The sequence below is a fragment of the Suncus etruscus genome, chromosome 5, assembly GCF_024139225.1.
Source record: "Suncus etruscus isolate mSunEtr1 chromosome 5, mSunEtr1.pri.cur, whole genome shotgun sequence".
In the NCBI taxonomy this organism is placed as follows: domain Eukaryota; kingdom Metazoa; phylum Chordata; class Mammalia; order Eulipotyphla; family Soricidae; genus Suncus; species Suncus etruscus.
In genome coordinates, this window is record NC_064852.1 from 86,835,813 (window position 1) to 86,861,308 (window position 25,496).

The following is a 25,496-nucleotide window of genomic DNA, read 5'->3' on the forward strand; positions in this document are numbered from 1 at the left end:
GGGAGAAGAGTACCACCTTCTTAGATATTTAGGGAGGTGAGTAGGTGAAGCAGGATTGGAATTTGGAAGCTAGACAATTAAGTTGTGAATTTATTTTATCAGGACTCGCTTCCTCCTCTGGTACTGTAGGGAAAGTTGAATGGTCTTCTGAACCCAGTGGACATAGGCATAGCTCTCAGGAAGAAGTGGTCTAGGCTTCTTGGAAATTTGTGCAGGGTTAATATACGTAAGCTTGTAGAAAAGCATTTTATTTTATTTTATTTTATTTTATTTTGAAATTTGGTACATTTGTGTTTATTTTATATTTTTAGTATATAAAATTTTTATTTAAGCACCATGATTAGAAGCATGATTGTTGGTGGTTTTCAGTCATAAACAGAATATCTCCCTTCAACAGTACAAACATTTTCCACCCACCAATGCCCCCCTCCTCCCCACCCCAGTCTATATTCGAGACAGGCATTCTACTTCTCTCATTCTTTAACATTATCATGCTTGTTAGTGTAGTTATTTCCCTAACAGCATTCACCACGCTTTGTGGTGAGCTTCAAATTATGAGCCGGTCCTTCCTGCCCTTCCAGCCCTTAATTCTATTGTTTCTGGGCCTTATTACAATAATGTCTTTAATTTTTCTTAAAACCCTGTGTTTATCTCTCTCCCTCTGACTTATTCAGAGGGAGAAAAGCATTTTAGAGAGCTCTGGCAGCAGCTAAAGAGATTCTAGTACTCTCCCACTGTAATACCAGAAACCTCTTTATCCCCCAAATATTCCACAAGCTTGATGCATTTCTATAAAACAAATTTCCTACTTTCAGTTTGCTGATCTAGTCTTGTGAAGAACCAGGCCAAACCACTAAGAATATGTTCAATAAATAAATATGTACAAGTACTGTGCCAAAATCTGAAAAGATAATCATAAATAAAATGAAAGTTTAAAGGTTGTAGCTGCCAAAAGTTTGATGGGATAGGAAGCCTAAGGAGCTGACTTCTCTCTGCTTCTGACTTTGTAGGTAGAAGAGGGAATAATTCCTTTTGCTTATATTTATTATAAATCATAAATTAATTACTTATAATTATAATATATTATATAAATCATATTATGTAATGTAATATAATAAATATTTATTATCATAAATCATATTTATAATTCATTAATAAATTTATATAAATAAGTCATATGAATAATTATATGTGAATTTATGTTTATAAATATTTATAACTTTATAATAATAATCTATATATTATAATATATTTACATATTATATTTATTTAAAAAGGGTGTTCAAAGATTCTCCTAATTGGTTTCCAGTAGCTATTTCATTAGTTGTCGAGTATTGGGATAACAACATTACCAATAGAACTTTGAATATTTTTTTTTAATTTTTATTTTGACCAAAGTGGCTTACATATCTTTCACAGTAATATTTAGGTACATATTAACATTAAATCAGGGGTATTCCCATAACCAAAGTTGTCCTCCCTCCACCCCCGTTCCCATCTTGCATCCCATATCCCCCACCTTCACCCCCCTGGCTACTAGTATAAGTGGTCTCCTCTGTGTCTAGCTTACTACTTAGTGATCATACAACTGTTTGGTCTTGGTACTCTCCATTATTTCCCCCTCTGAGAGGCGAAACTAGGTAGTTCACATGTGGTTTTGTTTGAAGAAAAGAAAAGCAATAAAATGGGGTAAAAATCAAATAAGTCAAATATGGACGGAGTCCTCTAGAGGCTCTCAACCTTAGTTTGAGAGCAGAAAGGGAAAAAGAAAGTGAAACACCACAGCAATACAAAAGGAAATATCAAAAAAAAAAAAAATCCAGTGAGCACTACAGCAGTAAAGACAAGCACCACTTAATAACCATGGTCCTGAAATAAAAACATAACAGAGTGTAAAAGGAGAAAAAAAAATGAGAGAAAACAACTTCAATATCCAAACCAAAACAAAAAAATAAAAAGATAGATAAATGTTGCAAGTCAGCCCCTGAAGAGGTTGACTGATGGAGGGATGGAGGATGAGGCCTTTCTCTTCCAGCTCGGAGCAAGGGCGTACTGCACCCCTGTCTAGCTGACCGTTCTGAGGTGAAATGGCGGGTAAACAGCTCACAGACAGTCAGGCTTGTGGAAATATTAGCTTTATTCGGTGGACAAGATTGAAGTCCAAAGACTCAACCTCAGTTCCAGAAAAACGCCTTTTGCCTTCCACAGACCCTTGTTTTTATCCCCCAGAATCAGGTACCACCCAATGGTGGGATTAGATACTAACCAATGGTGGAAGCAGAATCAGGTACTACCCTAGGGTGGGGGCAGAATGCCAGGTCAACCCTAGGGTAGGGCACAATCACCGATCAGGTTAGGGTGAGTAACATAGTAATCCCCTAAAATATTTGCATACACAACAATTTGTTTTTAGTAAACAAACAATATTGTCTACAATTATTAAAGGAAAAATTAGTCAATAATAAAAGAGTGGCTGTTTGCATAAGCGCATCACAGGAAAATGTAAAGAAAAACTTCTAACCTAAACACAGTGTCTAAAACCAGAAACATGTATCAAGGAATCAACTTACAAGCTCCTGAGAAGATAAATCTAAGACGTACATAGATCATTCGAAGAGACGCCAGAAAGGTTGTGTAGCAGGCAAGAAGAAGCACCTTTTCTTTATTTCTTGTTGTTGTTGTTGTTGTTGGTTTTTTGGGTCACACCTGGCAGTGCTCAGGAGTTACTCCTGGCTCCACGCTCAGAAATCGCTCTTGGCAAATACCGGCATTCGAATCAATGACCTTCTGCATGAAAGGCAAATGCCTTACCTCCATGCTATCTCTTCGGCCCCATTTTCATTCAAGTCCAAGTAGACCAGAAAGCCCATCTTTGAGGGCATTGAACTAGGCCTTTTATTTCGGAGGAAGAGGCAAATACACCCCCTGCACAGTGGGGAGCCACTGCAATGATGATCAATAGGGTATCTATCTGAACTTAATCCAAGTTCTTAATCCAGTCTGAAGTCCATATGATGTCTGAAATTGATGTCGATTATTTATAGATGGGAGCTTAAGTCACAAATCAAAACAAAATGTTTAAGGCAGAGACCCTCCCTGTGTAAATAAACAACTTGAGGGCCCATCCAAAATGGATGGAATCTCCTATAAACCTAGTATTTTGCCTATGATGCGCCCACGCAAAAAACTCTGAGAACAGACAAAAATATCATTTAGGAAATTATAGACAACAATATCTAACTCACAAATCTAAAGTCAAGAAAGCAAAACACTAATGTAATACAACATCAATTCCTAAGATTAAAAACTAGAATAGAAAAACATTAATTACAATAGTCAAAAGAAGTATAGTACCAAATATAACTTCAAAGAATTACAATTATAAGAAAAATATAAAAGGTGAAATTTCTACAGAGTCCAATACCAATCTGTAAAGATGAGGGGTCTGGAACTCTGAAAAGACCGGCAAAAGACACTTGATGGGTCTGGAAAAGCGGGTTGAAGCCTGGTACAGAAGATAACATCAAGCTGAATGAAGAAGGAAGGCCAGTACAGTCATCCATGTGTTGGGGCATCCCCAAGAGTTACATCATTACCATCATGAGTTGGTTGGGCTTCTGCATTTCCTTTGGGATCGGTGCAATCTTGGGGTAGCCATTGTAGAAACGGTCAACAATAGCACTGTGTATGTGGATGGAAAACCAGAAATTCAGATAGTACAGTTTAACTGGGATCCAGAGACTGTGGGTCTTATCCATGGATCTTTTCTCTGGGGTTATATTGTGACACAAATTCCAGGTGGCTTCATTTCCAACAAGTTTGCAGCATATATGGTGTAAAACTCCAACAGTCACAGATTTCTTCCTCAGGCCAAGATCAGGAGGCTTGTAGTTGTGGGTGAAGGAGATGAGTTGCACATGTGAAGGGAATCCTGAAAATTAAATGTTAAGGACTAGGAAGAGAGAAGGAAGGATAAGGAAGACTAAATTGGGGAAGATAAAGTTAGGAAAAAGGGAACTATATACAAAATATGCAGAACAGACAGACACTAAACAAGACATACACATACAGACTTCACAAAAAATATGGCCATAACACTCACTCATACTAAAAAATATTTGTTGGAAAGGATCCAAAATAGAGCAAAAGAAAAGAGAATTCAGCTGAATCAACTAAAAGTGCCTTAAAATGTAATAGCCGGCAACTGTTTAGATAAATCATTTCAAATTCAAAAAAAAATATTTTTTTTATGGCAGAGCAGAGCAGATCTGAAAGAGAATTTCATGTGTAATACAAACATGGAAAACTCTACTATAAGTGTATAACAGTATATATACAAAGTTATTGTATAACAGTAACTCGATGATAATCAATCATAGGCAAGAAGCACTGTGAAGAAAGTCCACCTAAAAATTATCATTATGTCAGCGTCTTAAAATCTAAATTGAGGGAAATAAAGCAATGATGTTAAAATAAAAAGAGTGAAAGTTGTTAAATAAGTATACCTGGAAAGAAAAACAACATTAATATGATGAGAAATTTTGTGCTGTTTTTTTTGTTTTTGTTTTTGTTTTTGTTTTTTTTTTTTTTCCCCAATAGGCACAGTAAATATTGGGAACATTAGAAAGGGAATTCCCTTGGCCTAAGAGATACAGGGTTTCTCCACCCTTGAAGTATACTGTCATGGGAATAACTATAGACTCCTTGCATATTCATTTACTCTCCCCTCAGTGCCTTTGTGGTATATGGAAGACTTCTGCTCCGTCATGTGTGATAAAATCAGAGCTCTATATCTAGAGATCTTGTTATCTGCACAGGTCAAGGAATGGAGCTTACGATGAAGTCTTTGTGATTCTAGAAGTTCTGTTCCTTCACTGTCATTTTAATCCGTCTTCTGTAGTTGGTGGTCTTTGTGCGCTAATCCTACCTAGTATGGAGGCTGGGATAGAGTCATTATGTTTCCAGAAGACCCATTCAGTTGCAATTATCTCAGTCAGACCTCTGGAATTAGAGATCTTGGTTGTCGGACAGGTCGTAGACCAAAACCTAGGATAGGCTTTTTTTTTGGTCCCAGGATACGTTCTGCCCAATCATGGTTGTCTCAGTCAGTCATCTATAGATATTGATCTTGGCTTTTGCACAGATCAAAGGGTGATAAGTCTTCTGATTTTGTCTTATCATTAGATGGTGAGGTAAGACAGCTTGTTCTTAGATCAAGTTGTTCCCATTTTTTTGTTGTCAGGATATCTTATTAGAACTGGCACATGCTGGTGCCAGAGCAGTATTAAGGATGTCTTGGACGGGATTTGGTTCCTGGAGCTGTTGTGGAGAACTGTATCTTTTCTATGTCTGGGATCCAGGGTTTAAGGCTGGATGGTTGGTATCAAATCACCTGGGGTCCAAGTTGGTTCCACATGACCTATGCTTAAGGTGGGAGGTACCTGTATTAGAACTTTGAATTTTAAAGCATAAAGTCAGTATAGGACAATTAATGCCCTTTTGAATTTTTTAATAGAATTCTTTTTTTGTTTGTTTTTGGGCCCACCCAGCAAGTGCTCAGGGGTTACTCCTGGCTCTGCACTCAGAAATTACTCCTGGCAGGCTCCGGGACCATATGGGAAGTAGGGGATCTAACCTGGATCTGCCACATGCAAAGCAAACACCTTACCCTACCTGAAGTGTTATCACTCCAGCCTCAGAGAATTCTTTTTTTAAGGTAGATGATATTTTTGTAGGAATCTCATTAATCTTGTCTTCCTGTTTTCCTCACTGAATAATATAGGAATATATTTATTGCAAATTTAAAATTTGTTGTAAATAAAAATTGTTGTAAATTCAAATTTTCATGTATTTAGAGAAATCACATTTTTGGTTGGGTTGTATTGTAATGAAAAGTAGTTATAGCTTTCTCATTTTCATATAAAGTCTTTTTTTTTTTTTTTTTTTTTTTTTTTTTTTGGGTTTTTGGGTCACACCTGGCAGTGCTCAGGGGTTACTCCTGGCTCTATGCTCAGAAATAGCTCCTGGCAGGCTCGGGGGACCATATGGGATACTGGGATTCAAACCACTGTCCACCTGCATGCAAGGCAAATGCCCTACCTCCATACTATCTATCTGGCCCCTCATTTAAAGTCTTAAAAATAAGTTTGTTTTCATAAAATGGTCAGCAGTTGTTAAACCAGACTAACAATTTTGCTTTGGCACCAGCAATAACAAAAAGCACATAAGATGTTAATGCTTGATCTGTTTTACATATGTTAATTGATAACCTCAGGTGGTGATAAGAACCTGTATTATATGTGCTTTATTTTAGGTCTCTGAGCTAGCTCTTTCCCTAATTCATAAGAACAATTGGAGATGTTTCTAATCTGATTTTAAGGACAGCTATTAGTATTGTTTTTTGAAATTGATGCCAAGGAGTCTACATTCTGATTTTGTTCATTGCTATATATGTCTAGATGATGTCAATCTATTAGAGATGATTTAGTTAGCCCTAAGCCATCCTAATGGGTTTTTACTGATTTAAAAAATTCTCTCTGAATCCTCTAAGTAAATTTTCCAAACTGGATGATTTATATTTACAGAGAGAGAAGTTGCAGTGTACCCATTCATGTCATCAATTACAGTCTCTTGTCTTGATTAAAAGGCTTGCAATTCTCTTTTTCCTGCTGCTCAACACATTCTCTGCTGCCCTCTAATGGCTGCCCATGGGTAGCACCACTGAAGTCCGTCCACCACAATCACCCATCTGTCTTCTCACTTCCAGCACCAAGTAATTTATGTAGTTGCTGGATCAGTGGGAGGCTGTCCTGATGGACGGAAGTTTGGAGGATAGAGAAGCTACTTTGGAGGAAAAGCCATGCACATGTTGATGATTGCACCACAGGTTTTGACATCCAGATAGTTGTGATGTTAGAATTCCTAGGGTAAAAAATTCTATATTATCTTGGGTATTAACTAGAGTAATACTGAGGTGTTACTTTACTGTTTTGACCATATATGGGCTCATTTAGCCATTCATTAATTAGATAGATTTTGAATGTAAGTTATATTTATTGACTCAAGGAATGAATGCAAAGATAAATGACACTTATCTTTGATTCTGCTGACAATTTAACTACTTTATTATCCTGATTGTCCTCTTTTAACTTTCCAATACACTGGGAAAGATAGGCAACATGTTCAAACTAGAAACTGGATCTATATGCTAGTTAAAGCTTAATATCACAATATTTCTGCCCAGAATCATCTTATGATTGAAAGGGCTATTTTGTGTATGATTTACTTAGTAAATTCCTAGTAGGAATATTTATTTACTTTGGCATTTATACCTTTTGTACTGTTACAGTTGGACACATGCCAATATCTAAGGTCCCACATCTACTATGAATTTTGGCTTTCTACTTCTTTTATACTTATTAGACTGTGACTTAAATTAGTTCATGTTTTAAATGACCATACATGATATGCAATATCTTCTTAACTACATATGAAGTTTTAGTTATTTCATTTCTTAATCTTCACTCATTAGGTTTTATTGAGGATATATTTTCCTTTTCATTAATCTTAGTAGGTAAATGACCTTCATTTTCATTGACTTCATTCGTTCTATTGTGTCTATTCCATTGCAGAACATGAGCTTTGTATAATTAGCATTTTATTATGGTGATTGTAGTGACTTGTTGTATTATATAACATTTTATTTTATGTTTTGTGTTCTGTACACTATTGTAAATACTGTAAGACTTGTAGGTGAGCAAAAGAAGAAATTTGTCTTTATATGATGGACTAGTAGTACAATGATCTTTTATCATTGTTTATGATAAAGAAATTGATGGAAAAAGGAGACTGTAAAAGACTCTGTAAGAGCCAAATAATAACTTTTATTTTTAAAGACAAAAATAAAAAGACCAGATAGCTCAATCTTGACCCACTTACTAAAATACTTATATTTTTGTAAACTTAAATTATTTTTTAAACACTATAGAGATGTTCTTGAGGAGAAACTTAGATTTTTTTTGTGTGTGTATGTGGTTTTTGGGTCACACCCGTGTGTGTGAGCACACGGTGCTCAGGGGTTATTCCTGGCTCCAGGCTTAGAAATTGCTCATGGCAGGCATGGGGGACCATATGGGACACCGGGATTTGAACCGATGACCTCCTGCATGAAAGGCAAAAAAATGCCTTACCTCCATGCTATCTCTCCGGCCCCGAAACTTAGATTTTTTTAACAATGCAATTTAATATTTTGTTATCTTGAGGTGATTCTGTATAGTAATGGAAGGTCTGAGCATTGGCTTTCCAGGAAACTGGATATTTATGTAATATTTCTTTGGGATATCATAGTTTGCAAGTTAATACAGTCTGAAGACTGAGATCATCTTCCTTTTCACTTTAAGCATGTGGAAAATACATGGAGAAAAAGATGGCACTTGTTGGCTTAAAAATAAATACCCTGACTTTTGAAGCACAACTGTTACTGCAAGGGTCACCTGCAGCTATCATTTTCTTGCCTTGTGGGATCTTAGGAATTCCAGATGTTCTTTTCTCTTCAGTGCTGGTTAATTGGGTTCTCTTATAGCAAGGCTTAAAACCTTACAGTATTGAAGTATTCATTCAAAATAAATGGCAGCAGATTAAAAGAAGTGTTAAATGATTGCAGTTAGAATCTAACAAGCTCTAAGTTGCAATTTTGCTTTCTATGTAATTTTTCTCCACTGAGTAAAAGAGAAGTCTACATGAGCTAACCTTAGCGGAAAGGCATTTATTGGTTGAATGATGTATAACTCATAGAATTGATGAAAAAGAAGAATCAATTTCTAAAAATAGGAAGGAGCCAAAAGCAATTGAGAATTTGTGCTGCTCATGTCCTATGAAAGGGACAACTAGGAAGCTGCTTCATTGATAATTCTTTGCGGGCACAGCCCCTTGTCAGTGCAGATTTGTGATTCTTGTTTCCAACTTTCAGGGGCTCTGAAATTAAGTCTGTGTTTATCATTCTTTTCACTGATCTTATGACCTCTTTCACTGTGTTATTAGCATTTACTTTGGTCATGCAAAAGCAGTGGTGGACAAAAGTATTGGTGTTATAGTTTGAATCAAGGTAATAGAAGAAAACATATTTTTTATTTGAATATAAGCTAGAGCTCTGCTGTATTTTGATGGTCACTTATCACTGTATATTTTCAGAGCTGTTTTTCAGAGCTATCCACATATCACTGGATATTATCAGGGATATTTCAGAGCTATCTGAAGATGTGAAACATTGCTACTAGAACTGTTTTACCTGGGTGTGAATCCTAACTTCTCCACTTACTATTTGAAACGTTGAGAAACATTCAACCTTTCTAAGCTCCAGTTAACATTTCAGTAAAATGGAGATTATACTAGTATTTACCTCATAAAAAAATTGTGAGATTTAAATATATTAATCTGCATCATTATAATATAGCTTGAAAATTATTTTCTTAGCAGACAGGTAGAGTGATAATGCTGATTTTGATAGTTGTATACACAATAGCTTCATGTAGCATACTTGTGTATCTAATATCTAATAAGTATCAAACTACTTTTTATTTTAATATTTGATACTTGTTTAAGACTGCATTTTATATTGAGGAGCAGTATTGTGACTAGAATTTTTAGTTGTAGCTATTAGAGCATAGTACTGGAAACGGGATCAGTTCTGGGTGTTTGCTGCATAACTAATACACTTATGTAGTCATATTGCTTCTCTCAAATTGTTTTCCAGAATTTGTAATCATAAAACATATTCTAATTTCACAATGTGTTCAGGGAATTGCCACTGTGGTGTGATGGTGGGTGGGAGTGAAGTAGACAGGGGAGGAAGAGAGGAAAGTGATGAAAAATGTTTTATCAAACAGGAAATCACGTAGAGATAGATAATATAGTTGAAACACTGCTATTTTTGTTGTTGTTTGTTTGTTTGTTTTAGTACTGGAACAGATTCCTTAAGCTTGTTTTGATGTTGATATGCTAGGCTCCACTAAACCAACCTTCAATACGTGCTATGCTGAAGTCAACTTTCAAGGGAAGTTCCTTGCCCTGACCCCTTGCTGTAGGAATAAGTCTTGTTTCGTGCATAGACTGTACGTAACCCTTAAACTATAGAAAAGTAAGCCAATAACAGAACACAGTAACTTGATATAAAAGGATAAATTTGGCTGATGATATTTTTTTCCTGAAACATCAAAAAAAGTAAAATATGGAGAAAAGGAGACAATTAAGAAAAGGGATAACAGAGCCAGAGTTAATACAGTGGGTTGGGTACTTGATCCCACCAAGGTTCGATTGCTACCGCCCATGAGGACTGCCAGTACTGATCTCTGAGAGAAGAGCCAGGAATAAACCTGGATATCCTTGGGTTTGACCCCCAAACAAAAAAAGGAAAGAATGGGGGTAACATTTGAAACATCTGGAAATATCTTGAGAGAAGTAGTAGAATAAAAGGGTTTATTCTATTCAAAATGTCAGTTATGCTAAGAATAATAAAAGCTGGGAAGCCATTGTAAGTATTTATTTTTACTGATTATTTTTTAATAGTTGACATTTAACTTCTGTGTTTTCAGACGTGAGGAAGTTTACAAGTGTGAGATGGAGGCCTCAGTTATATTACCTATTCTGAAGAAAAAGCTGGCCTTCCTTTCAGGTATGTGTCTTGAAATTGGAAGCATTTGATAAATAAACTTACCTGTTTTATTATTGTATAATGCGTTTTGTTTAATGTATTTTTAAGACATCTTTTTAATCAAAATGAATTTAATTGTGAATGGACCCTGTCTTATTGGTAATTGTCAAATCAGTTTTATTTGTTCTGTGATTTGATGAAAATCACCTGTGTATTATAAGTGCTTCATATATATTTCTTATATAAAAGCGCAGTAATTTATATAGTTCAAGGATAATTGGCCAACCAGCCTAAATTATTTCTGAAGTGCAGAGTAATTAGTTTTGATGATACCCTGTATTCTGGTTTTGTCTTTTAACTTCCTGTGAAAAAGCTTTAATAAACTGGAGATACTACAAAATATGCTATGTGGTTTTTACTTTTTACCATTTATACAAGTACCATTTATACAGTTGAATTTACTTTTAGTTAGCAACTCAAAGTTTATATTAGCTAAGCAGATTCAGAGAGAAACTTGTATTTATTAGTGAGCATAGTGATTTTGTAGAATATTTTATCATCAAGTTTTTACATGCTTTATTTTATAGATTCTGTTGCATTCATATTTTAGGATATTTTTATATTATCTTGCTTCATATTTTATTTAGGTTTTATTTAAACTCTCTTGATAATTATGCCACTGCTGTCCTTTTTAAAAATAACATGGTTTGTATATTGGCTTGTTTTTCTAGTATAGGTTATGATGACAAATGAAATATTGAACTCCACTAGTTTTTTATATTATTAATATGTGTTTTTTAAAAGTTTTGTTCTGAATGCTTCTTTTTTTTAATGATGTGAACAGTATAGGAAGCATACTCAACATTTGTATATTTATGCCAAATTTAGCACTGTAAGTTTCTGTAAGTGGAAATATTAAAGAAAAATTATATTGAAATTTGTGTTAGATTTTTCTAGACTTCTAAAATATTTTTTCAATTAGTTTCTCCTACAAATATATGAAAATGTCCATTTGCCAAGAGTGGATGTTTTTATTCTTCATAACACTGTTCAGTGACATTTTTGTATACTTATGGTACTTAACCACCATGTTGCATTTAACTCTGATGACCATGCCTATCTCAAAAGCCTTTATCCTCTTGAGTTCTGCTCTTGTACTTTTACATTGGTGGTTTTTAGCCCTCAGTGAACATTGAGAGCCTGAGCAAAATGTCCTGAACGTTGGGCTTTCCTTTAAAGATAATTCTATGGTTTGTTAAAATGCTACGATTCAAATATAAACTTTTTATTTTCAAATTAGGCTTTATAATTTAGGGGCAAACTTAACAATTTTCATTTATTTCAGCTCATACCTCTTGACTTACACTATTGAACATGAATTATTTCTAGCAGTAATTACCTAATTATTTAGTATAGAAAAAATTTCTTCAAAAACACCAAAATTATTTGGATACCATTTGAAAACCACATGTCCAGTCCTTACAGAAAAATACATTTTATATTCAAATTAAAAACACATGGAGTTAAAGTTGCTTTTATATATTAAGTCAAACTATTTGAATTGACATTTATTGAAGTTAAGTAGTTATTTTTATAATTAACAAAAAAAATCTAAAAATAATTTATGGTTGGTTTACCTGCATTCATGTTTTAGTGGATGATTTTTAGAAACCATATACAATTGCTTCCATTAATATTTGTTAAGAGTTCTTGCATCTAAATTGCCATAAATATCTGCCAAGTCGGTTATATGGGGAATTTTCAATGGAGATAGTTATTTTCAAGTATTCATTACATTTAATAGTACAAGTATTAATAAAAATAATAATGCAAATTTTAATAGCTATTGCAAATTGAGGATTCAAGCTCCATGAATTGTGTGTTTTGCTACATGTCTATTAGACGTCCATGTCTTTGTTTTATGCACCATCTCCATCAGACTGGGATTTTTCTTTATTTCCTCATCAACCAAACATGCTTCTTTGACCTTTGTGACTTAACTGAGGTCATTCTTCATCGTAAAACACTCTTTATTTGGTTTATAAATCCAACTCATTTTTCTTAAGTGTTTGACTTGAAAGGTTTCACATTGATTATAGCTCATACCATTTTTCTCAATTTCTAGTTTCCTTTGTTTTTAATTTTACTATTTTACAGAACACTTTTTTTTTTTTTTTTTTTTTTTTTGCTTTTTGCTTTTGGGGCCACACCCTGTGATGCTCAGAGGTTACTCCTGGCTCTGTGCTCAGAAATCACACCTGGCTTGGGGGACCATATGGGATGCCAGGGGATCAAACCTTGGTCCGTCCTAGGCTACTTTAAAGAACAGTAATATCTCATACTATCCTGTCATACAACATTAAACTTTTCCTCTTAGGTTGATTAAAGTTTATTTTATTTTACATACTATGCTAGGCACACAACAGATGCTGATGAATTGTTTATATAAGAGGCATACTAAATGAAAGAAAATTAGACAAAATGATAATTGCAATTTTTAGTGAAGAAGGAAGATTTTAGGAGTGAATGTTTTATTTATTTTTCTAATTTTTTATAATTTTGCTATATTACTATAAACATTTACAATATATAAGATAAACACTCATTAGGCAGGGTTTTTATTTACTTATGTTTTAAAATTGTGAATGTTTATGTAATAGTTGGGCCAAATATTCTTCATTTGATACTTTAGTTAATCTATTGCATGATAAATTTATATGTATTTTTCATTCATAGGAGGAAAGGACAGACGAAGTGGCCTCATTCTGACAATTCCTTTATGTCTTGAACAGACAAATATGGATGAGCTTAGTGTCACACTAGACTACCTACTCAGCATTCCAAGGTAACTCTAAAGGTGTCTTTTCCTAAATCTCAATGTTTCGGTTCAAATATTGATTCTTGTTGTTGTTAAAGTACTGTGTTATCTGCTTTTTACTAGCATTGAACTTAATTTTAAAGCACTAGTTAAAACTTTGAATGATATCAAATGGATAAAATTATGGCTTATTTTATGCTCTTAATACACTAAATAATAATATGATATAGAATACAAGATATACATACTGTCAACTTTTAAGGAGCATAAAAATTGACCATCTATATGTCATGGAAGCTTAGAAAGTAAATCGAATTGAAAGTATCTTTTGTTTAAATAGCTGTTTCACAATATTTTTAGATACATCCATAGGTTCTGATATGTTGTGTGAGACTATTAAGAGTTAAAAATAGTGCTCTTTCTTTAGTTTGTTTTTGGGAAATACTCAGTGATGCTCAAGGACTACTTAGGACTCTGCACTCAGGAATCACTCCTGGTTGCTTGCACACAATGCAATCACCCTACCCTCTGTACTACCTCTCCAGCATCTAAAAATAATTCTTCTTTAAAAAAATACAAAGGGGGGCTGGAGTGATAGCACAGCAGCAGGGCATTTGCCTTGCACACAGCCGATTCAGGATGGATCTTGGTTCAATCCCTGGCATCCCATATGGTCCCCCGAGCCATGAGCGATTTCTGAGAGCATAGCCAGGAGTAACCCCTGAGCATCACAGGGTGTGGCCCAAAAAGCAAAAAAAAAAAAAAACCTGAAAAAAAAAACCAAAGGGACTGGAATACAGTGGGGAGGGTGCCCTTCTTTCATGCAGCTGACCTGGACTAATCCCTGGCAACCTACATTGCTCTCCTAAGCCTTCCTCAGAGAATGATCTTTGAGAGAGAGGAGTAAGTCCTGAGCACAGATGGATGTGACTTGAAATGAAAAGAAAAAGCTTTAATCAGAGCAATCCATTCTTTGTATCCATTATTTTTTTTTCTTATATTTTGGAGACATAATAGGTTATTTCAATGTAAACTGTAGAATGCACGGTTAATATTATTTTCAACATTTTCCCACATCAAAAGACCCAGTATTATTTTATAGTTCTAAAGAAGTCTTAATGATTCACAGTCATTTATTAATTAAAAGCCAAAAAAATCACATGTTTTAAGTTCAAGAAACAAGTCTTCAACTCCTATAATGTGCATATGGGCAAAAAATATTAAGACCAGAACATCTACTTCTAATATTGATCTGATACGTGGAAATTCTGCTGCTTAGTTTTGTTCACTGTTAATCAAATGTGTTTTCCACTGAAAAATACCAAATTTTTCACTCTGGAAAGTAGGACAGTTACAGTCAAATGCACTAGTTTTGAGTAGCCTTGCTAATTCTTTGATCTGCTGATAGCTCATAGGTGTTATTCACCATTCTTGAAAAGCATAAAAATATCATTTATAGATGTATAGATAAAAAGTGTGTCAGGGGACTTTAGAGACCATCTGAACCAAACTGCCCCACTTTATAATTGATTAAATTGAGACTCAGGGTTATTTTCTCCAGGTAATATGTCTATTTAGAGCTTGGACTGGAATCTGTATTTTCTCATATCATCTAGAATGCTTTCATATTAGGTGAGGTGAGGTTCTGAAGTTAGAATATAATGCAAATTACTGCTGGAATTGCCTTCAGAGGGCATAGAAGAGAATAGAAGACATATACAAATTTTCCATAAACAAAACAAAACAAAACGGTTTCCTGTAACTTTGGAAAGTATTATTGAGGTGGAGCTCCAGAAGATGCATATGGTTTGTGATTAGGTTAGAAGAGAATATTGGGGTCAGCAAATATAGAGGTTAAGGCATTTGTCTTGCATGTAGACTATATCTGCCCAAGCCTGAGGTGGGGTGGGGGAGGACATAAGAGGGAGAGGAGAAAGAGAAAAGAAAGTAGAGAGAGAAATGCATGCTTGTATACACTACTCTTAATCTTATCCAGAAGCAAGTATGGCAGCTGCTCGTTAAAATGCTCCTCTGCTCATAATGTAAAAGACAGAGGGACTAATGCTTTCACCAAGTCGCTTATCCTACATCTGGGTATACAAACAGAAAGTACAATGGAGGGCAAAACAACCTGTAATATTTAAGTTCTCTTCCTGTCCCTTCCATCTCTCTTTCATTCTCTGTCCTCTTCCCTTTCCTATTCCTTTTACCTCTTACTTCCTGAGTCTTTCTCCTTTACTCCCCCTTTCCATCTCCTCACTGTCTTTTCTCATCTTCCTTCTCTATCTTTTTTTGTGGGAAGGATTTTTTTTGGGCCAGGTGGTGCTCAGGTACTCTTTTGGGTCTGTACTTGGGACCATACATGATTTCAGGGATCAAAAAAGGGTTGGCTACCAACAGCCTCTTTTTTTCTCTTTTCTCTCATGCCTTCTCTTTTCCCTTCTCTATCTCTTCCTTTCCTCCTTTTTCTCATATAGAAATATCTTCAGTGTTTCTCAAAGTGGGTGATGCCACCCCTTAGGAGATCTGGGAGGCTTGTTGAAGCTTTGAGATAATGAAGGGAGGGGCCACTTTCTGGGTGTTTACTTAAAGAAGGTAGATTTGGGAGGAAGTGCTAAATGCCTTTAATTTCCGTAAAAAGGGAGTAGTATGCCAGGTAAAGCTGGGAGCCTCTCATACATAATGCAGTTCCAATGTAAATTATGAATCAGTTTTTGTGTATGATATACATAACTGCCAACCGAGAGGGAAGCTGTAGGTTGAAGCCAGATGAAAGAGCTTGTTCTAGCAAGGCAAAATAGATAACTGGATGCTTCAGTTTTGATCACTATTTTGCTGACGCTGGAGCTTCTCAAATATTTGTGAAAATGGAATTCGTGAGCTTGCTTTCTTGACTTTCTTGGCTCAGCCTTCTGTGACTTTGACATTTAAAATGTAGGTGTCAGCTTTGTCAGTTGCTGCCATTTTATTAGAGAGCTGCGGTGTTTTTGAACTATTCATTACAGTAGAACAGTTTACTTGCAGCAGTCTTACAAATGGATTTGTCCCCTCAAAATGTCTGCCATTAAAAACTGCTTTTAACTGGAAATTCCCTCTAACGTTTCACTTGGAAATAGTTGAAATGGATAAGAAAAGGTGAAAGAATTGGAAACAGCTCTCAGTGCTCATCACTGAGAAGTCTACAACCAACATTTATTGCATCTCTTTATTTCACCTCCTCTTTACACCCAGAATATTTTATATGGCAGTGCTTGTGGTTACTGACTGGCAGTGCACTCAGGTATATTGAACCTGTGGGCCTGCTGCAAGGCAAGCATCCTACCTGCTATATCTCTCTAGACACTTTGCTTTTTTCATTTTTATTTTTTTTGGTCTTTTCTGGGCGTAAGGGTGGGGCAAACTCAGTGATGCTTTGGGAAAGATAACTTCTAGTTGATTGAGCTAGAGTCTTCCACAGCCCACAAGCACCCTAACCTCTATATGGTCTCTCCATCAGCACTCAGAACTGTCTTTAAGTTTACCCTATCATCTTGGACTCACTAGTTATCTATATATGGTACTCAGGACCATATGTGCTATTGAACATATACACTTTTGGAGATGAGCGGGGATACAAAGATTAGCCATCTGCAAAGGTGTTTAATTTTTTTAAATTTTAAACATAACAATAACCCCTATAATTTCTGACCCCTAGAATTATACCTTTTTTTAAACAAACAATGCAACATAGTTGAAAATAGAAACATTTCCTGGTGATTTTCCCTCTGTTTTGGGGCCATGTGCTATAATGCTTAGGGGACCACATGATGCCAATGATTGAACCCAGGGTTCCACATGCAAAGGACGAGTGTTTGCACTATCTCTCGAGCCTTGATCATTTTTTTCATATAGGTTAACCCTTTATATAAATTTCATATAGATTCTTTAGTAGAGGACAAAGAAAAGAGAGGGTCATCTGGGTTAATTGTAGCCATCTCTGATCACTAAATTTCTTTAACACTTCCTGATGTCCAGTTGGTTCTCTGCATAGTTCAGTACTAACCATTGTTGCTATGGTTAACCTAAAGGATTTTTGAAAGGCTATTTTCTAAAGGTTAATCATAAACATTAGTAAAAGATAGTAAAGATAAATTTTGACCAGCCCCAGTGTTACATTTTAGAAGAGGTAAACTGAAATTTTCATTTGTTTTCCCAGTTAGTGCTATAATAGTAGGACTAGAAATTGTGAGTTTATTGTTATATAATATAGAATTACATTCAAGTTTTTCTTATGGAGGTGGACACAAAAATATTATGTATACTGCAAGTCTTTTTATTAAAAAAGTAAATACTATCAGAGAGAAAATGTAGGGGATAAAGCTATTGCCTTGATGCAGTAACCCTTGTTTGATCCCTAGTATAGCTTGTGGTCCTTGAGCACTCCAGAAATTAAACCTTAACACTGAGCCAGAAATAAGCCCTGGGCATAGCCTCCAAAGTATAATGTAAATACTGAAATTACCAAGAATCAAAACCTTACAGGCAGATCTTTTTGTCATATATATTTTATTATCTATTTCAAAATACAATGTACAGTATGCAATTTATTTGTATGGCATGAAATATACCATAAAATACATAAGTAAAGCATAATAAAAATATATGGCAGAACATGATTTTAATATACTGAATCTATCTACTTTTTAAAAACTCATGAGTATACATCAGTGTTTCTTCACTTTGTTTTTTCAGCATTTACTCTGTAAAGAGTCCTTTTATTAATTTATTTTGGGGCCTCCTAAGCAATGCTCTTACTACTCACACTCAGTGATCCTAGGTCCATCAGGTTGGGATGTTTTGGGGTGGGCCTAGGCCTGCTGGTACACAAGTCTTAGTCCTGTCTTTGTGTTCAGAGGCTACTCCTGGTAGTGCTCAGGGGACCCTATGTAGTGACAGTAATTCAATGAGGGTTATCTACATGTAAGGCATGTTTGGTTTTTTTTTTTTTTGAGATTAAAATGATCTTTACTAAATATCTAAATTTGAAACAAGAACTTGAACAGCCATTTCTCTGCCAAAATGTGTAGTAGAACTCAAAATAACCAAATGGTAGAAGCAATCCCAAGTTCTTATCACCAGATTAAACAATTTGCAAATATGGCATATAATTATAACATTCAATCTCAAAAGAATGAAATGAATACATGATATAAGAAACAAGGTGAACCGGGAAGACATTGAGCTTAATGATATGAGTAATGTAAGGCATGTTTTTTAACCCTGTCTTACTATTCTCTGGTCCCAAGCTGAATGGTTTAATGCTCTTTTCCAGCGTTTCAGTGCTGCTCAAGAAGCATTATAGGGGTTCTTGAGTACCATACACACACCCTGGCTGGGTTTGGGAGGCCATGTGTGTCAGGGTTAGAACACAGGTTCTGCCCTAGACTGCTGAACATTCCTCATACCTTCCCTGAAAGAAGAGATCCTTAATAGGCACATTTTTCCTTTTCCCTTCTGGGTTTACATATATTATTGAATCTGGATTTGTATGTAAATGTCACTGGCTTGTGAGATATTTGAATATTCACATTACCAGTAAAAAATAATCTAGGTACTTTAGAATTCAGATATGCATATTAATGGTGGCATGAAAGAGTCATAGAACAGAGTCATAGAAATGATTTCTATGTTTCTAAAAACAGCTTAAACAACGAGAAAGAAGAAAAAATAAACAAAGAAAAAATAAAGAAAAAAAAACGAAAAAATTAAAAATATTGCATTCCTTAAGTTTAGAGTAATTGAAAGACATTTTGATCTAGAGTTGTTATGTGATATTAAGTGCCCTGAAAGATAAATGTCGAGTATTTTATGCCTTTAAGCTTACTGCTGATGGTATTTGCAAGCCTCATTACTTTCTTAGTCTTAATGTATAGATAAGTTTAGGTCATGCTTTGATATGTAAATACAAGTATAAAGCTTTTTTGTTTAACAAAAATGATCATGTAACATGTGATATAGAGATGCAGTTAACCCCTTCGGGGATGATATTAGTCCCTAGCAGGAAAATCTCTCCTTATTGCAGCTTTATTTTTCCCTCATGCTAAATTCTTCAAGTATATTGAATCTCTGAACTGCTGTCATTTTTCCAATCACCAACTGGGCTGGCTTCTGGTCTACTTTTACTTGAACTGTATGTTCTTAAGTCTTAAGAGAATCTTTCTAGATGTCTTTATGGGGATATTGAGCAAATTTTTCCTTATATGAACCCTCAACTAGCCATCAGAGTTAGTTTTGCTTCTCCTGATAAGTCTTTATAGGCTATTAGCAATCCAGAAATGATCGTTTGATAGTGTATTTTGTCTCTTAAAGAGAGACAGTACAGTGAGAAGGGTGATTGCCTCCATGCAGCTTACCAGGTTGAGATCCCTGGCATGCCATATGTTCCCATGAACCCCTAGCACCTCATATGGTCCATGTATCTGATCCAAGAGCATAAGCCAAGTATAAGTCCCTGAGCACTGGGACATCCCAATAATTTGCATCCCCCAATAAATAAAGGACTAATACTTTTTCTATATTGAAAAATCCAAAAATAGAACAGTTAAACATTTTCCAAAAATCATTTATACATCATAAAAACCATCATTTTTAAGTATATAATTCAGTATACTCAGTATTTTATGAGCCTTAATGAAGTTTTATGAGCATCACACTGAGAATTCAGAGCATTTTTATCAGTCCCCCTAAGGAATCTTACACAGATTAGTCAAACCCATTCTCCCTCTTCCCAAATCCTAATGACTACTAATTTGCCTTCTGCATCTTTGGATTTACCTATTCTGGATATTACACAAAAATGTACAGTATATGACATTTTGCCTATGACTTTTTAATACTTAACATATTTTTCAAGCATATTCATGCTGCAGGATATATCAGTATCTCATTCCTTTTTGTTGAATACTATTCAGCTGTATAGATATATAGCATCTTATTTTTTCATTCTTTAGTTGATGGACATTTAGATTGCTACTACTACTATGTCCTACAAACATATATGCCCAAGTTTTTTGTAACAATATATGCTTTATACTGTCATATCTCTTGAATTTTTTATTATATTTGAAAGATGAACCTCTGTCCCTCCCATTAGATGCACACACACATATATGTTTTCCACATATTTAGCATTTATATCTATGTTCTGATTACTTCTTTTCAGTAGAATTAGATACTACTTCTTTATATATATACATATATATTACTATACATTATATATATTTAAGCACCATTATTAACAAACATGTTTGTAGTTTGGCTTCAGTCATAAAAAGAAACCCTCCCCTTTACCTGTGCAACATTCCTATCACCAATGCCCCCATCTCCCTCCTTCCCCACTCCTCCTTGCCTGTATTCGAGACAGACATTCTACTTCTCTCACTCATTAACATTGTCATGATAGTTGTTAGTGTAGTTATTTCTCTGATAACTACACCATTCTTTGTGGTGAGCTTCATATCATGAGCTGGTCCTTCCAACCCTCATCTCCATCATCTCTAGGTATTATTCCAATAATGTCTTATTTTTCTTAAAACCCATTGATGAGTGAAACTATACTGTATCTATCTCTCTCCCTCTGACTTATTTTACTCAGTATAATAGTTTCCATGTACATCCATGCATAGGAAAATTTCATGACTTCATCTCTCCTGATGGCTGCATAATGTTTTATTGTGTATATGTACTACAGTTTCTTTAGCCATTCATCTATTGTCAGGCATCTGGGTTGTTTCCAGGTTCTGGCTACTGTAAATAGTGTTGCAATGAATATAGGTGTGCAGAAAGTATTTTTGTATTGTGTTTTAGTGTTCCTAGGTTATATCCTTAGGAGTGGTATAGCTGGATCATGTGGGAGTTCTATATCCAGTTTTTTGAGGAATCTCCATACTGTTTTCTATAAAGGCTGAACTAGACAGCATTCCCACCAGCAGTGAATGAAACTTCCTTTATCCCCACATCTCCACCAGCACTGATTGTTCTTGTTCTTTGTGATGTGTGCCAATCTCTGTGGCATGAGATGGTACCTCATTGTTGTTTTGATTTACATCTCCCTGATGATTAGTGATATGGAGCATTTTTTTTATGTGTCTTTGAATTTTGCATTTGTATTTCTTCTTTGAGAAAGTGTTTGATCATTTCTTCTCCCCAATTTTTGACGGCATAGATATTTCTTTCTTGTTAAGTTCCATCAGTACCTTTTATAACTTAGATATTAGCCCCTTATCTAATGGGTTTTGGGTGAATAATTTCTCCCATTCTGTTGGTGGCTTTCGTATTCTGTTCACTATTTCCTTTGAGGTACAGAAACTTCTCAGCTTATATAGTCCCATATGTTTATCTCTACTTCCACTTGTTTGAAGAGTGCTGTTTCTTCCTTGAAGATGCCTTTATTCTCAATGTCATGGAATGTTTTGCCTACTTGTTGTTCTATATACCTTATGGTTTCAGGTCTGATGTCAAGGTCTTTAATCCATTTGCATTTGACCTTTGTGCATGGTGTTAGATGGGGTCTGAGTTCGCTTTTTTTTTGCATGTGACTGACCAGTTGTCCCAACATTACTTGTTGGAGAGGCTTTCCTTGCTCCATTTTGTATTTCTTGCCCCTTTATCAAAGATTAATTGATTGTATGTCTGGGGCATATTCTCTGAATACTCAAGTCTATTCCATTGATCTGCAGGTCAGTCTTTATCCCAATATCATGCTGTTTAATGACTACTGCTTTGTAATTCAATTTAAAGTTGGGGAAAATGATGCCTCTCATATTCCTTTTTCTAAGGGTTTATTGTCCCAAATGAATTTTAGTAGTGTTTGATTCACTTTTTTGAAGAATGTGATGTGTATCCTTAGTGGGATTGCATTAAATCTGTATGATGCTTTGTGGAGTTTTGTAGATATAACTTCTTTAGAAACTCCCAAGACTGATATGTGGATGCATGGAGTAAGGAAAGGCAAGTAAAATTTTCAAATTATTGGATTTCAATTTCTAGAAAGGATCTGCTGTTTGAATTATCAAGTCATTACTCTGCTACCAGGCTGCCATTTTTTTGTTGTTTTGGAGGAAGCCTATGAGATCCTTGCAATATGTTGCTTTTATCAAACCAAAGCAGTAAGATAACTACATGGTTTTGGTCTTTGGAATCATTGTTGCATTTTACTAAGTTAGACATATGGGAAATATTTAATCAGTAGTTGAATAATAAATATAAAACCAGAAAATTATTTTTCATCACCTAATAGTTTGTTGGTTATGTGATTGAGGATGTAAAGTGAAAGCAGGAAATCAGAGTATATTCAAGCTTTGATTAGTATGTACACCAAAAGCTGTGTCATTTAATTACATTTCTTTAGGAGAGTACAAAGGCACTCATTTCCAAAGGCTTAATAATAGCTTGTGTGTTTAAACAGCCACTTCTCAAACCTTATACTTCTGACAGGAAAGAGAATAAGTATATTCATACTTGACTGTCATGAGTTAACTTTTTTTTTCATAGGCTATTGTACAGATGAAGACATTGGGACACTATTGGGATAATTTGAATGCAGCTCTGAATTTTTTTCTCCTCTTGAAAAAATACTGGCTTATCATGTTTTAGAGTCTTCTGAGGTTGGCATAAAGGGGACTGACAAACAATGCTTTGCAGGCCCAGGGGACCCTCCTAGTAATTCTTAGCCAAACAAGCCAGTGGTATAGTATTTGTGCCCAATAATATAGTGCTCCTCTGTCCTGTAATGCTGCTTTGGCCTTGCATTCTCTGGGATTACCCAAAGTCACCTTGGTGCTGCTGCAGTGGTGGTGGGGGAGAGGTAATTAAGAAACAGGGAGGGAGGAGTAGGGATAGGCTGTAGGTGCTCAATGCTCAGGAAACCATATGGTGTTGATAACTGAATCAATGCTATGCAAGGCAGGGACTGTAACCCTAAATGTGTGTCTTTGTTCCTAGACTACTTTTCTTGTCAAATGAAATTGCATATTGTCAAGCTCCTAAAATGAGAAAAATTAATTTCTCAAGAAAATAAGAGTATTAATTGACAATGTAAAAATAAACTAAAAGAGATTAATGCTACTTTATTATGATAAAGCAATAAATTTTCTTAGAATGATGAGAATAAAATATGAGGCTTATATACATTTTTTTAGAACGATGAGAATAAAACATGAGGCTTATCCTAATGTCTTATAATTTATAATTTTGTTTTATTTCAGTGAAAAGTGTAAGGCTAGAGGATTTACCGTGATTGTGGATGGCAGAAAATCACAGTGGAATGTGGTGAAAACAGTAGTCTTAATGCTTCAGGTAATTTTATTTTTGATTTTCAGGAAATGGTTTCAGTTTTCAGCAACAGATCCAGGTTATAATGCCTTTAATTCATTGTGCTGTGCTCTAGCTTTCCATCAGTGATCTGAGTTGGGAAATGTGCAGATCAATATTTTCTAAAATGATTCTATAGACCTGGATTTTATGGGAAATGAAGCTCTCTTCTAAAAGTTTTGAACTGATAGAAGATAGCATGTCACATTTAATTAGCTTACTCCACTGATGAGTAGATCTGAAAGAAAGAGCACACTTGCCACTCTACTCAGCTGGGAGCTTACACAAGTAGTGTCTGTGGTCCCTCCTCTGAGGGAGTAGCAATAGGACTTAATAAGAAAGCACTACTCAGGCAGTTCTGATAGGTCTCTACTGTCTGTTTTCTTTTTTCCCAAAAGCAGCAGGATGTGTGATGTTTCTTTTATTTCAAATCTAGGTGTTGACGAAGAGCTGTATTTCCTGTGACTTTAGTAAGATGACAAATTAAAATTCAATAAACACCTATAATTGCAGATTCTTTGTGTGGATCACAATTTTGTGTTTTATGTTTTTTTGTTTTCCTCATGGAACTATCTTGTGACCCTTATATTTCCACTGTACCTAGTAAATAGTTTGACTTCTTATGATCTGAAAAACACATTTAAGTGCCTGAGAAAAAGACAACATTGTCTTCTATATGGGGTTTGTAATGAAAGGTTTCTATAGAAAGTTCAGGTTATGGGTGGTGGGTGCAACTCATATTGCTCCCATAGGGCAAGAACTTGGCTTGTTCTCTTCTCCCATGATTGCCATTTTCAGCTATGCAGCTGGTGTATTCATGATTTTTCATGGCTTGGTTTACATTCCTTTGAGAATAGAATGAGTCTTTAGAGCTGGCCAACTGTCAACTTGGCGACTGTGTTTATAGACATGGCTCAGCTACCAGGACTTCCAGGAGTACAAGAAGACTGAGAAGAGTGCCCATACTCACTTCACACCTCAACAATGGCCCAATTTCACCACTCCTCAATGGTTCTCTGTAGACAAGAATTTGACCAAACTCCGGGTATTTTGGTATTTGATCTGAAGCCCTTCAGTTCCCTCATACTTCTGGAAAACCTGCAGCCTATATCATGTCCCACAAAGGCTTCAGTATCAGCAGTAGAGCTTGGAATTCCTGGGTCACAGTGCTCATTGGCAGTTGCAAGACAACTCCAAAAATTTTTTAACACTGTCATCCCTGTAAGGAATACATCAATTTTAACACCAGTATGTATCTGAAGCCACCTAATGTTCAGAAACAAAAGAAGTAACAGAATGATCAACTAACAACAAGCTCACTAAACTTCCTAATAGTGGCTTAGTGACCTAATTATGAGATAAAATAAATTTTTCCCACTTATAAATGTATTTTGATCAACTATATAAACTGTGATACATGGTCTTTAAATAACATAATTGATATGTTAATGCTGCAGACTTGTTGCGTTGCTAAGCAGAACCTTCCTGGGGTCCAGGAACCTTTCACAGGGAGAGAAGCGGGAGCACAAGTGGATGAATTTGAAATATGAAAATGAAATAAATGAGACCACACAAAATGCATTGTATGGGGACCCTCGTCCAAGGGAAGAAAGACAAATTTACTTTTCAGCTGATGATGTTTATAAGCACAAACTCTGGTATTCAAGGTGTTCACAAAGA

At 35.3% G+C, this 25,496-nt stretch overlaps 1 protein-coding gene across 1 annotated transcript in view; it reads left to right on the top strand.

Moving 5' to 3' along the window:
• The window catches only part of SESTD1 (SEC14 and spectrin domain containing 1), a 122,330-nt gene that overhangs the window by 33,244 nt on the left and 63,590 nt on the right, over positions 1-25,496 (top strand). The window contains exons 2-4 of the mRNA XM_049773432.1: positions 10,590-10,669; positions 13,385-13,493; positions 23,711-23,801. Of these exons, the coding sequence (XP_049629389.1) occupies positions 10,615-10,669; positions 13,385-13,493; positions 23,711-23,801 (255 nt within the window). The 5' untranslated portion in view covers positions 10,590-10,614. The remainder of the gene's footprint in view (positions 1-10,589; positions 10,670-13,384; positions 13,494-23,710; positions 23,802-25,496) is intronic.